Below are 14,321 nucleotides of genomic sequence, written 5' to 3' on the forward strand. Positions count from 1 at the left end.
TCTTTATTATCTCTATCCAATTTCTGGCCAGAGTTCAGAAATTGGACCTGATGATAGTGGGGGGTCTAACACCCAGAAGCAGAAGATTTCCTTTCTTGAAAACAACCTGGACCAGCTTACAAAGGTTCACAAACAGGTAACAGAAGCATGGACCAAAGAAGCCATGTTTTGGTTTCATACATACAATGCATTGAATATTTAAAGTGAATATTCAGTAATTGAATCCTTTTATCTGAATTTGAGGATAATCACAAGTGTCTAATAATGTGTTTGTGTGTAATACATAGCAACTCAGAAGTATAAATGGCTTAAAATTAAACCATGCATGTTCCCTTCCACTGCCAATCACCTCTTCTGAAATTTATCTTCATATCTCCCTGTCCTCTCCAGTTGGTACGTGATAATGCAGATCTGCGCTGTGAGCTTCCGAAACTGGAGAAGCGTCTTCGCTCTACGGCTGAGCGCGTTCGGGCACTTGAGGCGGCACTAAAGGACGCCAAACAGGGTGCCATGAATGATCGGCGCCGCTACCAGCAGGAGGTGGAACGTATTCGGGATGCCATGCGCCTGCGCAATGCACTGCGCCGTCCACACACTGCTCAGATTGGTACTGTGGTGCAGCAAATCAATTTAAGGAATATAGCAGATAGGATCTCGTAGTTTCTCACATCTCCACTTTTTAATTGCCACTAGAATAAAAGACAGGGTTACTAGGTTTCTTTAAGCGCCTACATTCATTAATGCACATTATAAACCATCAAGCCCCAAGAATGATCTGTAGTGTAATGTTTAGAATTATAATTAATACTGAGGTTGGGCATTATTAGCTGTAAAAGAATGCACACATAACTTTTATTCTTATTATTTTATTTGTGGTATGAAGTTGTGGGGGGTAGTTAGGCAAAGGTTATAATATGTATTAGACGTTTAATTTATTTATATAAAGTATTAATTGGTGTGTAGATGTGCAGGTTGAAAATCATTTGGATGTCAGATTTTCAACTGTTTGCTAAACTGTTTGCTAAGCTACGGTACCAGTCAAAAGTTTGGACTCACCTACTCATTTATAGGTTTTTCTGTATTTTGACTTTTTTTCTACATTGTAGAACAATACTGGAGACATCAAAACTATGAAATAACATATGGAACATATATGGAATTATGTGGTAAACAAAAAAAAGTGTTATATATATGCATTTCATATTTTATATTCTTCAAAGTAGCCACCGTTTACCTTGATGACACTTTGCACACTATTGGCATTATCTTAACCAGCTTTATGAGGTAGTCACCTGAAATGCTTTTCAATTAACAGGTTTGCCTTGCCAAAAGTTAATTAGTGCAATTTCTTGCCTTCTTAATGTGTTTGAAATCAAACAGTGAGTAGTAAATAATAAATATACACTAAATAGCCCTATTCAACAACTATAGTAATCCATATTATGTCAAGAACCACTCAACTAAGTAAAGAGAAACGACATCAATCATTACTTTAAAGAGAGATAGCCTTTCAATTTCATAAAATCGCTGAAATTTAGTTCCCTCTGAAATTTAGTCATTGTGATATAGGTTTATTTCTGTAATGTCTCACAAAGTATAAGGCCAGGCGGCACGGTGGTGTAGTGGTTAGCGCTGTCGCCTCACAGCAAGAAGGTCTGGGTTCGAGCCCCGTGGCCGGCGAGGGCCTTTCTGTGAGGAGTTTGCATGTTCTCCCCGTGTCCGCGTGGGTTTCCTCTGGGTGCTCCGGTTTCCCCCACAGTCCAAAGACATGCAGGTTAGGTTAACCAGTGACTCTAAATTGACCATAGATGTGAATGTGAGTGTGAATAGTTGTCTGTGTCTATGTGTCAGCCCTGTGATGACCTGGCGACTTGTCCAGGGTGTACCCTGCCTTTCGCCCGTAGTCAGCTGAGATAGGCTCCAGCTTGCCTGCGACCCTGTAGAACAGGATAAAGCAGCTAGAGATAATTAGATGAGATGAGTATCAGGCCATTGTGTGGTTGGGAAGTTAATTAATTTTAGGGGATTCCCTAGTAAATAATGTGCATGAAATCGCACACTTCATGTAGTCAAGCAGACAGAGGAAGTCCATGTGCACATGCGCAAGTTTACCTTGACTGTGCACTGACAGTTACATCATCTTGTCGCTAAACAAATAGCTGATCACACCGAGGTCCTCACTGACCGCCGATATTTATTAGTTTGGTCCTGCATTTCCTTTCCTTTACAACATAATGTCTTTTCTTCTCACTTTCTGTTACTGTAGTTGGTCTTTCATGTTTCATTCACACACTCACATCCTCCGTTTTTCTCTCCTGTTTCAAATTTGTATCCCACAATGCCTTGCACGAATGGGGGAAGCCCACCACGTGATGTATGACATATCTTGAATTGGGTCATGGTGAAGCAGGAAAAAATAGCAGAGAATTTAGGGCCATGTAGCCCTAAATTCATTAATTGTTCTATTTTTAAAAAACTAATAAAATTGGAAGTCTGTCATTCGAATTCAGTAGCTTTCAGTCCACTAAACAAAAATAACTGGGTGTCAGGGAAAATTCTTTTTATGACCTACACTTGAAAAATTTGAAAGGCAGTCTACCTTTAAGATGCATCTTTTAATTAATAAATTTTTTTTAAAAATCGTTAAATTAGGTGTGTCCAAACTTTTGGCTGGTATTGTATGTTTGCTTTGTTTTTTCTTAGCAAAGCCAGTGAGGCCTGGAAACTATGGCACTGCTACGTCTCCCACCACCTCTCTGTCTATGCGATCCAGTGACCCTGTGACATCATTCAGTAATGTCCTTTTTCAGAGAGAGGAGAAGCCTGTTCCCCAGAAAACCAATGTGTAAGTCCTCTTATCTTGCTTTTCTTCTTTTGTCTTCCCTCATCTTTTCTTCACTTCTCTTCCTGTATATGGTGTTGTGCTTTTCAGAGTTGGCTACAGCACTGTGAGATCTATAGACATACTAAGCTCCTACCCACTGGATGTGGAAAATGGTTAGTGTATCTATCAAAAACATGATGTGCATGTGAACGTGCATCATTAATATGTATACCTTTACTTGGGTGTGCATCTATTGCTGCTCACCTCTGTTCTTATTATTTCAGGAAACAGCCCAGACATTAATGACAACAGGTTGGTTATTATAGTATATTATACAAATTATTCATTTATAATTGTTTAGTGATTTATAGATGAATGGCAGTATCCTTCTGGTATTGCTAAATTGGTTAGGGGGGAAAAGGCAACATTTTCCCATTTGTGTTAAGTTTATTTTTGTGGTCAAAAGCTAATATGCCTGTGTTGACATGGGTGGTGCAGTGCAGCAGGGTATCTAACATTTTCTTAGCAGTCATGTAATGCTTTAATTTGTATTTTTCTGATAGGATTTATTTGTTTCTTGATAACACAAACCATTAAGGGCTCATACACTGTTTACGTCTCACTACTTAAACATAAACAGGTTATGTCAAATGCTAACTAAATATTGTTGAATTATCTGATCTGTAATAAACAAGAACAGCTCAGTTGTGAAATGTAACTCACTCACACACTACTATGCACTGATTATCATAAAATGAATAGATTCAATAACATATTGAAGAGACCAGATTTCTTTCCAGGACAGAGATCATAGGAATACAAAGAATATACACCAATCGGGCATAACATCAAAACCAATGACAGATAAACAACATCTATCATCTTGTTATAGTAGCACCTATCAAGGGGTGGGATATATTAGGCAGCAAGAGAGCAGTCAGTTCTTGAAGATGATGTGTTGGAAGCAGGAAAAATAGGCAAGTGTAAGGATCTGAGCAACTTTGACAAGGGCCAAACTGTGATGGTGAGATGACTGGGTCTGATCATCTCAAAAATGGCACATCTTATGGGGTGTTCCCGGTATGCAGTGGCTAGTACCTACCAAAAGTAGTCCAAGGAAGGACAACTGGTGAACCAGCAACAGGGTCATGGGTGCCCAAGGCTCATTGATGTGTGTGTGTGTGTGTGTGTGTGTGTGTGTGTGTGTGTGTGTGTGTGTGTGTGTGTGTGTGTGGTGAGCAAAGGCTAGCTTGTCTGGTCCAATCCCACAGAAGAGCTACTGTTGCTCAAATTGCTAAAAAAGTTAATGCTGGCTATGATAGAAAGGAGGCAGAACACACAATGCATCACAGTTTGCTGTACCGTATATGGGGTTGCATAACCACAGACTGGTCAAAGTGCCCATGCTGACACCTTCCACCGCCGAAAGCACCTACAGTTGGCACATGTGCATCAGAACTGGATGAAGGTGCAATGGAAGAAGGTGGCCTCGACTGATGAATCACGTTTTCTTTAACACCATGTGGACGGCCAGGTGTGTGCATCATTGACCTGGGGAAGAGATGGCACCAGGATGCACAATGGTCAAAAGGCAAGCCAACAGAGGCAATGTGATGTGAAATGTTCTGCTGGGAAACCTTAGGTCCTGGAATTCATGTGGATGTTGCTTTAATGCATACCACCTACCTAAATATTGTTGCAGACCAAGTACACACCTTCATGGCAGTGTTATTCTCTAATAACAGTGAGCTTTTTCAAGTAGGATAATGCACCCTGTCACACTGCAAAAATTGTTCAGGAATGGTTTGAGGAACATGACAAAGAGTTCAGGGTGTTGACTCGGCCTCCAGATTCCCCAGATCTCAATCCGATCGAGCATCTGTGGGAATGTGCTGCACAAATAAATCTGATCCATGAAGGCCCCACTTCACAACTTACAAGTCTTCAAGGATCTGCTGCTAACATCTTGATGTCAGATACCACAACACACCTTCAGAGATTTTGTGGAGTCAGTACCTCAATAGGTCAGAGCTGTTTTGCTGGTACAAGGGGAAATTACATACAGTAATGTTAGACAGGTGATTTTAATGTTATGGCTGATTAGTGTACCGTATAATGCTGAAATATTAGTAGGTGTTTGCACTGTGATCATGTAAATAGTGCCATATGTGTGTTTTGCTTAGTAAACACAGTAAACATGATGTGTTGTAGGAGTGATGCACACTGCGGCAGTATGGTGGAATCATCCAGACATTATATCATGCAGCCAGAGGCTGCAGCCAGTTAATCACCTTATACAGGTAAGCATGTATACATATTTGCACTCACAAGCTTACTCTTACATCCATATGCACAAAATTACATATACATGTCATATGTACTGAACAGGGGTTCAGTACAAAAAAAATTACATATACATGTCATATGTACTGAACAGGGGTCTGTCCTGGGCATGACTCTAAACTGCATCTGATGGCAAGGCTCCATCTTGCCATCAAGGCAGGTGGGTATCCCAACCTTGCGGTCGACAGAAGCAAAGTAAAAAGAAGATGGTGCCAGTTACTATTGGTGCATGGAACGTTCGCACACTAATGGACAATCAGAATTGAGAGTGGAGTGACCCTTTAGTTGCTATCACTCCTAGGAGTCTGAAACCGGCAGAGAGGGCGGAGGAAACCAACCATGGTTCAACGGCCTTGACGGCGGGGACAGCAAAGTGCTGTGGAGTGCTCAGAGCAAGATGAACACCGAGGACATCTTGATCATCCACTGCGCCTGGCTCCATCTCCAGTTATCTTGGCTGTGCCTTGCCACTGGGCCCAGATGGAACATGGGAAGAGAGAGTGAGGCTGACGATGCGCAACTCCCCCTCACTTTAATCAAAGTCCAGCGCAAGTCAAGACATCATCACCATCATCTCATCTTCATCATTACCCACTAAGTCCTGCAGCAACAGGGGAGTGGTGATGCTGGCAGGTGTGGATACACTGGGAGCTGGTAGTCACAAACCTGCACACAGGTGGCCCAGGACATAGGGTCACTCCTGACTGGAACTGAAGTAGCAGTCAAGTTCGGCAGCCCCCTGGGTGTCTGAGCAGGCCTTTTTTTAGGATTCGCTCTACTCACCTCCATGGCCTGAGGAAGGACCTAGAAAAAGTGATCCAAACATAGCCTGCTTCACCCCCTCAATCTGGCCTGCATACCGCGGCAGGCGGGTATCCCAACCTTGCGGTCGACAGAAGCAAAGTAAAAAGAAGATGGTGCCAGTTACTATTGGTGCATGGAACGTTCGCACACTAATGGACAATCAGAACTCCAACAGACCTGAGTGCAGAACTGCACTAGTTGCTAGAGAACTCAGAAGGTATGGCATCCAAATTGCTGCCCTTAGCGAGACCAGACTCCCAAACGAAGGCCAATTGGTCGAAGAGAAAGCAGGATACACTTTCTTCTGGAGTGGAAAGAGTGCTGATGAGTGACATGAAGCTGGAGTGGGATTTGCTATTGCTAGCAATTTTGTCAAGAAACTTTCCAGTCTTCCTGAAGGAAAGAGCGACAGACTCATGAGCCTCAGACTTCCACTCTATAAGAAGAAGCATGCCTCAGTCATCAGTGCATACACCCCAACCATGACAAATGCTGAAGAAGTCAAGGAAGCTTTCTACGAAGACCTTGAACAGCTCATTGCTGCAGTACCCAAGGATGACAAGTTCATCATACTAGGCGACTTCAACGCAAGGGTAGGAGCAGATCACGAGACCTGGGAAGGTGTGTTGGGCAGACATGGACTCGGGAAGTGCAACAGCAATGGCCTCCTCTTGTTGCAGATGTGCAGCACACACAACCTCCTTATAACAAACACTGTCTTCCAGCTTCCTACCAGGAACAAAACCACCTGGTTGCACCCATGAAGCAAACACTGGCACATGATTGACTATGTAATAGTATGACAGAAGGTCAGAGATGATATGCGTGTAATCAAAGCCATGTGTGGTGCAGATTGCTGGACAGATCATCAACTGATTCTCTCCAAACTGAAGTTGACCATCTTACCAAAGCAGCATCCACAAGGGAAGAAGTCACTCAAATGTCTTAATATCTACAAGCTGCAAAGACCTGAAGTGAAGTCAGACCTTACAGCTGATCTCAACAATGCCCTTCAAGAAGTGAGTGTGGAAGATGGCCACACAGAAGAGAACTGGGCCTCGTTCAGAAACACTGTGCACAATGTTGCCTTCAACCACCTAGGCAAGAGCACAAGAAAACATCAAGACTGGTTTGATGAAAATGACCCTGTGATTCAGAGGCTGCTAGAAGAGAAACATCAAGCCCACAGAGCTTACCAGCGAGACATCAACAACCCTACCAAAAAGAGAAGCTACAACAGCACAAAGAACATTTTACAAGCGCGGCTCAGAGAAATGCAGGACAGCTGGTTGAAGAAGGCTGACGAAATACAAGCATATGCCGACAGCCACAACTACGGAAAGTTTTATGAGGCTGTAAAGACCATCTATGGGCCCCAGTCATCTGGCACCGCTCCTTTGCTGAGTGCTGATAGAACCATGCTGCTCACTGAAAAGAACTCCATCCTCACCAGATGGGCTGAACACTTCAACAGCATCCTGAACAGACCATCCACAATCAACGCAGATGCCATTGCCCGTCTCCCCCAGTATGAAATCAACAACTCCCTGGCTGAACCACCAACAGAAACAGAAGTGCAGAAGGCCATCAAACTGCTATACAACAACAAGACTCCAGGATCAGACTCCATCCCCTCTGAAATCTACAAGCTAGACAGTCCATCTATGAAAAAGAAACTGACAGAACTCTTCCAAGAAATGTGGGAGCATGAAACCATCCCCCAAGAGTTCAAAGATACAGCAATAGTCCACCTCTACAAAATAAAAGGGAATAGACACACTTATGACAATCACAGAGGAATCTCACTCCTAGCCACAGCTGGCAAAATACTTGCACGAATCCTCTTAAAAAGCCTCAACCATCACCTGGAAACAAACAACATTCTCCCTGAGAGCCAATGAGGCTTCAGAATAGGTCGTGGTACAATAGATATGATCTTCGCTGCCCGACAACTCCAAGAAAAGAGTCAGGAGCAAAACAAAGCCTTGTACAGTGGTGCTTGAAAGTTTGTGAACCCTTTAGAATTTTCTATATTTCTGCATAAATATGACCTAAAACATCATCAGATTTTCACACAAGTCCTAAAAGTAGATAAAGAGAACCCAGTTAAACAAATGAGACAAAAAATATTGTACTTAGTCATTTATTTATTGAAGAAAATGATCCAATATTGCATATCTGTGAGTGGCAAAAGTATGTGAACCTTTGCTTTCAGTATCTGGTGTGACCCCCTTGTGCAGCAATAACTGCAACTAAATGTTTGCGGTAACTGTTGATCAGTCCTGCACACCGGCTTGGAGGAATTTTAGCCCATTCCTCCGTACAGAACACCTTCAACTCTGGGATCTTGGTGGGTTTCCTCACATGAACTGCTTGCTTCAGGTCCTTCCACAACATTTCGAATGGATTAAGATCAGGGCTTTGACTTGGCCATTCCAAAACATTAACTTTATTCTTCTTTAACCATTCTTTGGTAGAACGACTTGTGTGCTTAGGGTTGTTGTCTTGCTGCATGAACCACCTTCTTTTGAGATTCAGTTTATGGACAGATGTCCTGACATTTTCCTTGAGAATTCACTGGTATAATTCAGAATTCATTGTTCCATCAACGATGGCAAGCCATCCTGGACCAGATGCAGCAAAACAAGTCCAAACCGTGATACTACCACCACCATGTTTCACAGATGGGATAAGGTTCTTATGCTGGAATGCAGTGTTTTCCTTTCTCCAAACATAACACTTCTCATTTAAACCAAATATTCTATTTTTGTCTCATCCATCCACAAAACATTTTTCCAATAGCCTTCTGGATTGTTCACGTGATCTTTAGCAAACTGCAGACGAGCAGCAATATTCTTTTTGGAGAGCAGTGGCTTTCTCCTTGCAACCCTGCCATGCACACCATTGTTGTTCAGTGTTCTCCTGATGGTGGACTCATGAACATTAACATTAGCCAATGTGAGAGAGGCCTTCAGTTGCTTAGAAGTTACCCTGGGGTCCTTTATGAACTCAGCAACTATTAGATACCTTGCTCTTGGAGTGATCTTTGTTGGTCGACCACTCCTGGGGAGGGTAACAATGGTCTTGAATTTCCTCCATTTGTACACAATCTGTCTGACTGTGGATTGGTGGAGTCCAAACTCTTTAGAGATGGTTTTTTCACCTTTTCCAGCCTGATGAGCATCAACAATGCTTTTTCTGAGGTCCTCAGAAATTTCCTTTGTTCGTGCCATGATACACTTCCACAACCATGTGTTGTGAAGATCAGACTTTGATAGATCCCTGTTCTTTAAATAAAACAGGGCGCCCACTCACACCTGATTGTCATCCCGTTGATTGAAAACACCTGTCTCTAATTTCACCTTCAAATTAACTGCTAATCCTAGAGGTTCACATACTTTTGCCACTCACAGATATGTAATATTGGATCATTTTCCTCAATAAATAAGTGGCCAAGTATAATATTTTTGTCTCATTTGTTTAACTGGGTTCTCTTTATCTACTTTTAGGACTTGTGTGAAAATCTGTTGATGTTTTAGGTCATATCTATGCAGAAATATAGAAAATTCTAAAGGGTTCACAAACTTTCAAGCACCACTGTATATCACCTTTGTGGACTTGACAAAGCCTTTTGATACTGTCTGCTGCAATGGACTCTGGGCCATTATGGCAAAGTTTGGCTGTCCTGACAAGTTTGTGAAGATTGTGAGGCAATTTCACAATGGCATGCAAGCTCGTGTCCTGGATGATGGAGAATCCTCTGAAGCATTCCCCATTACCAATGGCGTCAAACAAGGCTGCGTGCTGGCACCCACGTTATTTAGCATGATTTTCACTGCCATGCTAACTGACACCTATTCCGACTCAGAAGATGACGTCAAGATAAGATTCAGAAGTGATGGCAGAGTATTCAATCTAAGACGACTCCAGGCAAAGACGAAAGTGATAATAGACCCAGTCCGTGAACTTCTCTTCGCAGATGATTGTGCTCTAAGTGCATCCTCAGAAGTGCTGATGCAAGAAAGCATGAACTCCTTTGCCTCTGCTTGTGACAACTTCAGATTAACCATAAGCACAAAGAAGACAAAATTCGTTTACCAGCCCTCTCCAGCAGATCAGTACGAAGAGCCCAACATCATGGTTAACGGAGAATCCCTGAAAAACACAGAGAGATTCACATACCTTGGCAGTACCATCAACCGCTTAGCGAACATCGATGATGAAGTCGATCTGAGAATCTCGAAAGCCAGCACTGCCTTTGGGTGCCTGAGAAACTCAGTCTGGGAGAGACGTGGCATCAAGCTAGATGCCAAGCTAAGAGTCTACAGTGTAGTAGTACTGACATCACTCCTGTATGCATGTAAAACATGGACCACCTATGAACGTCATGCATGCAAACTGAACCACTTCCACCTCAACCGTCTCCGAAAGCTCCTCAGGATCACCTGACGGGACAAAATACCTGACACAGAAGCCTTGGGTCGAACAGATTCCATCAGCGTGCACACCATGCTCAAGAACGCTCAACTTGGGTGGGCTAGCCACCTAACACGCATGGATGAGTGTCATCTGCCCAAGAAACTTTTCTCTGGCGAGCTGTTCAGAGGCAAGAGAATGCGTGGAGGACCAAATAAGCGCTTCAAGGACAGCTTGAAAGTGTCACTCAAAGACATGGGAATAAATCCTGACAACTGGGAGCAGGTTGCTCAACAATGCTCATCATGGCACTCTGCAATCCACCAAGGCTGTCTGGCTTATGAGAAGAGAAGAATCCGAGCTGCGCAACTGAAGAGACAAGCCAGGAAGAGTAGATCATCCAACTCTTCACAGCCAGCTTACTCCATCTTTGTGTGCCCGATCTGCCAAAGGAAGTTCCATGCTCATATTGGTCTCATCAGCCATCAAAGAACCTACCGCATCTCCACATCAACTCATCAGTAAATAATTCACATCGTCTCACTTGTCACAAATGATGCTCTTGGTCATCGTCGCAAATGACGGACGAACAGCAACAACACTGAGCGGGGTGGGTTTCCCAAAAACCTCTGAACGCTAAGAGCATCTTAACTAGAAGAGAGTGTTCATTGTGATGCTCACTCTACCATTTAACGATGATCTTTGTGCTACGACGCTTTTGGGAAACCCACCCCAGTTTAAATAATTGCAAAAGAAGCTTAAAATCTGAAATTACAACTTAATCACAAATTTTGAAAATGTGAACATGTACTTTGCATGCAATTAGTGATTTAATGCTTAAGGCCCAATCATACAGTTCAAATAGTCTTGAAATCAGTTGTGCAGGACACACACACACTACATGTAAATTTGCAGTGCAATTTTAGAGAAATAGAATTTTTCTTTATTTACAGTGGTGCTTGAAAGTTTGTGAACCCTTTAGAATTTTCTATATTTCTGCATAAATATGACCTAAAACATCATCAGATTTTCACACAAGTCTTAAAAGTAGATAAAGAGAACCCAGTTAAACAAATGAGACAAAAATATTATACTTGGTCATTTATTTATTGAGGAAAATGATCCAATATTACATAATGACTGGCAAAAGTATGTGAACCTTAGCTTTCAGTATCTGGTGTGACACCTTGTGCAGCAATAACTGCAACTAAACGTTTCTGGTAACTGTTGATCAGTCCTGCACACTGGCTTGCAGGAATTTTAGCCCATTCCTCCATACAGAACAGCTTCAACTCTGGGATGTTGGTGGGTTTCCTCACATGAATTGCTCGCTTCAGGTCCTTCCACAACATTTCGATTGGATTAAGGTCAGGACTTTGACTTGGCCATTCCAAAACATTAACTTCTTTAACCATTCTTTAGTCGAACGACTTGTGTGCTTGGGGTCGTTGTCTTGCTGCATGACCCACCTTCTCTTGAGATTCAGTTCATGGACAGATGTTCTGACATTTTCCTTTAGAATTCGCTGGTCTAATTCAGAATTCATTGTTCCATCAATGATGGCAAGTCGTCCTGGCCCAGATGAAGCAAAACAGTCCCAAAACATGATACTACCACCACCATGTTTCACAGATGGGATAAGGTTCTTATGCTGGAATGCAGTGTTTTCTTTTCTCCAAAAATCTCATCTCATTATCTCTAGCCGCTTTATCCTTCTACAGGGTCGCAGGCAAGCTGGAGCCTATCCCAGCTGACTATGGGCGAAAGGCGGGGTACACCCTGGACAAGTCGCCAGGTCATCACAGGGCCGACACATAGACACAGACAACCATTCACACTCACATTCACACCTACGGTCAATTTAGAGTCACCAGTTAACCTAACCTGCATGTCTTTGGACTGTGGGGGAAACCGGAGCACCCGGAGTAAACCCACGCGGACACGGGGAGAACATGCAAACTCCGCACAGAAAGGCCCTCGCCGGCCCCGGGGCTCGAACCCAGGACCTTCTTGCTGTGAGGCGACAGCGCTAACCACTACACCACCGTGCCGCCCTTCTCCAAACATAACACTTCTTATTTAAACCAAAAATTCTATTTTAGTCTCATCCATCCACAAAAAAAATTTTTCAATAGCCTTCTGGCTTGTCCACGTAATCTTTAGCAAACTGCAGACGAGCAGCAATGTTCTTTTTGGAGAGCAGTGGCTTTCTCCTTGCAACCCTGCCATGCACACCATTGTTGTTCAGTGTTCTCCTGATGGTGGACTCATGAACATTAACATTAGCCAATGTGAGGGAGGCCTTCAGTTGCTTAGAAGTTACCCTGGGGTCCTTTGTGACCTCGCCAACTATTACACGCCTTGCTCTTGGAGTGATCTTTGTTGGTTGACCACTCCTGGAGAGGGTAACAATGGTCTTGAATTTCCTCCATTTGTACACAATCTGTCTGACTGTGGATTGGTGGAGTCCAAACTCTTTAGAGATGGTTTTGTAATGTTTTCCAGCCTGATGAGCATCAACAACGCTTTTTCTGAGGTCCTCAGAAATCTGCTTTGTTCGTGGCATGATACGCTTCCACAAACATGTGTTGTGAAGGTCAGACTTTGATAGATCCCTGTTCTTTAAATAAAACAGGATGCCCACTAACACCTGATTGTCATCCCATTGATTGAAAACACCTGACTCTAATTTCACCTTCAAATTAACTGCTAATCCTAGAGGTTCACATACTTTTGCCACTCACAGATATGTATTGGATCATTTCCCTCAATAAATAAATGACCAAGTATAATATTTTTGTCTCATTTGTTTAACTGGGTTCTCTTTATCTACTTTTAGGACTTGTGTGAAAATCTGATGTTTTAAGTCATATTTGTGCAGAAATATAGAAAATTCTAAAGGGTTCACAAACTTTCAAGCACCACTGTATGTTCATGTACAATGCCTCATCTCATTAGAAAGTATAAGAAAAATAATGGTTTCAAACATCAAAAAACAAATCGTCTGGACATTGAGGTAATATTACAGATAAATTACACATATATGCAGTGATGCTCTGAGTAAATAAATTATTGTAAATCTATTCTCAGGCTTATACTTTTGTTCTTCTTTATCTATTATCTATTTATTATATTTTCTGTTAGGTTTTTTTCTTCCACTTTGTCTTTTTTTTATTCTTTCAGATTCCAGTTTCCTGCATGCTGTCAGCTTTCGTCGTCTACTCAGAACTTGCAGAATTCCAATTCCCAGACTTTCTTGTTCTGTCCTGTCTTATACTGTATCTCACTCTGTGGTTCCTCACTATGTTACAGCCATTATTTCCCTACTGCTCTCGTGTAGTCCTACCTTGTATATTTCATAGCAATGCTGCATGTTTGTCATGTATAGTTTAAAATCAGAGGATAATTTATTTCTTGAGACACATGAATAATTTCCTGAAGCATTACTACATACAAAAGAATATAAGAAAATGTGATTGTTGTAAATTTCTAAAGCCTTTTTAGAGTAAGTATACAAAAGCTTTTGGTAAATCTGGACCATAGTCACAAATTATACATTGCAGCCTGTGGAGAATCTACTAGTCTTTTGCCAAGCCTTAAACTAGACAGCTTACCACACCTTCCCACTTTTCATGCCAGTCTGTATGTGTGCTCAAGTGCACGTCTCTATATTATTGATTGAAAGCTGCAGGTGTGATTGTGTTGGTGTGTACATTTTAATGCACACGCTGTATCCATGTACTGACTACCTCCAGATATTCTAACAACATGTAAATGCTGTCATCCAGTTGAGTTTAGTCATATCAATGTCAGGAGGATAATGGGAAAATCTTCAAAGCATTCTATGAAACATAATATCAGCTGCAAGCTTTATCAACTTTTCTAGATGGATTGGGTTGGGTTTGGTAGCAGAATAACAGGCCACTGGTTCCTC

At 42.2% G+C, this 14,321-nt stretch overlaps 1 protein-coding gene across 1 annotated transcript in view; it reads left to right on the forward strand.

Moving 5' to 3' along the window:
• The window catches only part of kif5aa (kinesin family member 5A, a), an 87,977-nt gene extending 74,321 nt beyond the window's left edge, over positions 1-13,656 (forward strand). The window contains exons 23-29 of the mRNA XM_060931707.1: positions 32-136; positions 391-607; positions 2,704-2,845; positions 2,933-2,997; positions 3,109-3,136; positions 5,036-5,124; positions 13,571-13,656. Of these exons, the coding sequence (XP_060787690.1) occupies positions 32-136; positions 391-607; positions 2,704-2,845; positions 2,933-2,997; positions 3,109-3,136; positions 5,036-5,111 (633 nt within the window). The 3' untranslated portion in view covers positions 5,112-5,124; positions 13,571-13,656. The remainder of the gene's footprint in view (positions 1-31; positions 137-390; positions 608-2,703; positions 2,846-2,932; positions 2,998-3,108; positions 3,137-5,035; positions 5,125-13,570) is intronic.
• The last annotated feature ends 665 nt before the right edge of the window (positions 13,657-14,321 follow it).

The sequence above is a fragment of the Neoarius graeffei genome, chromosome 10, assembly GCF_027579695.1.
Source record: "Neoarius graeffei isolate fNeoGra1 chromosome 10, fNeoGra1.pri, whole genome shotgun sequence".
Classification (NCBI taxonomy): domain Eukaryota; kingdom Metazoa; phylum Chordata; class Actinopteri; order Siluriformes; family Ariidae; genus Neoarius; species Neoarius graeffei.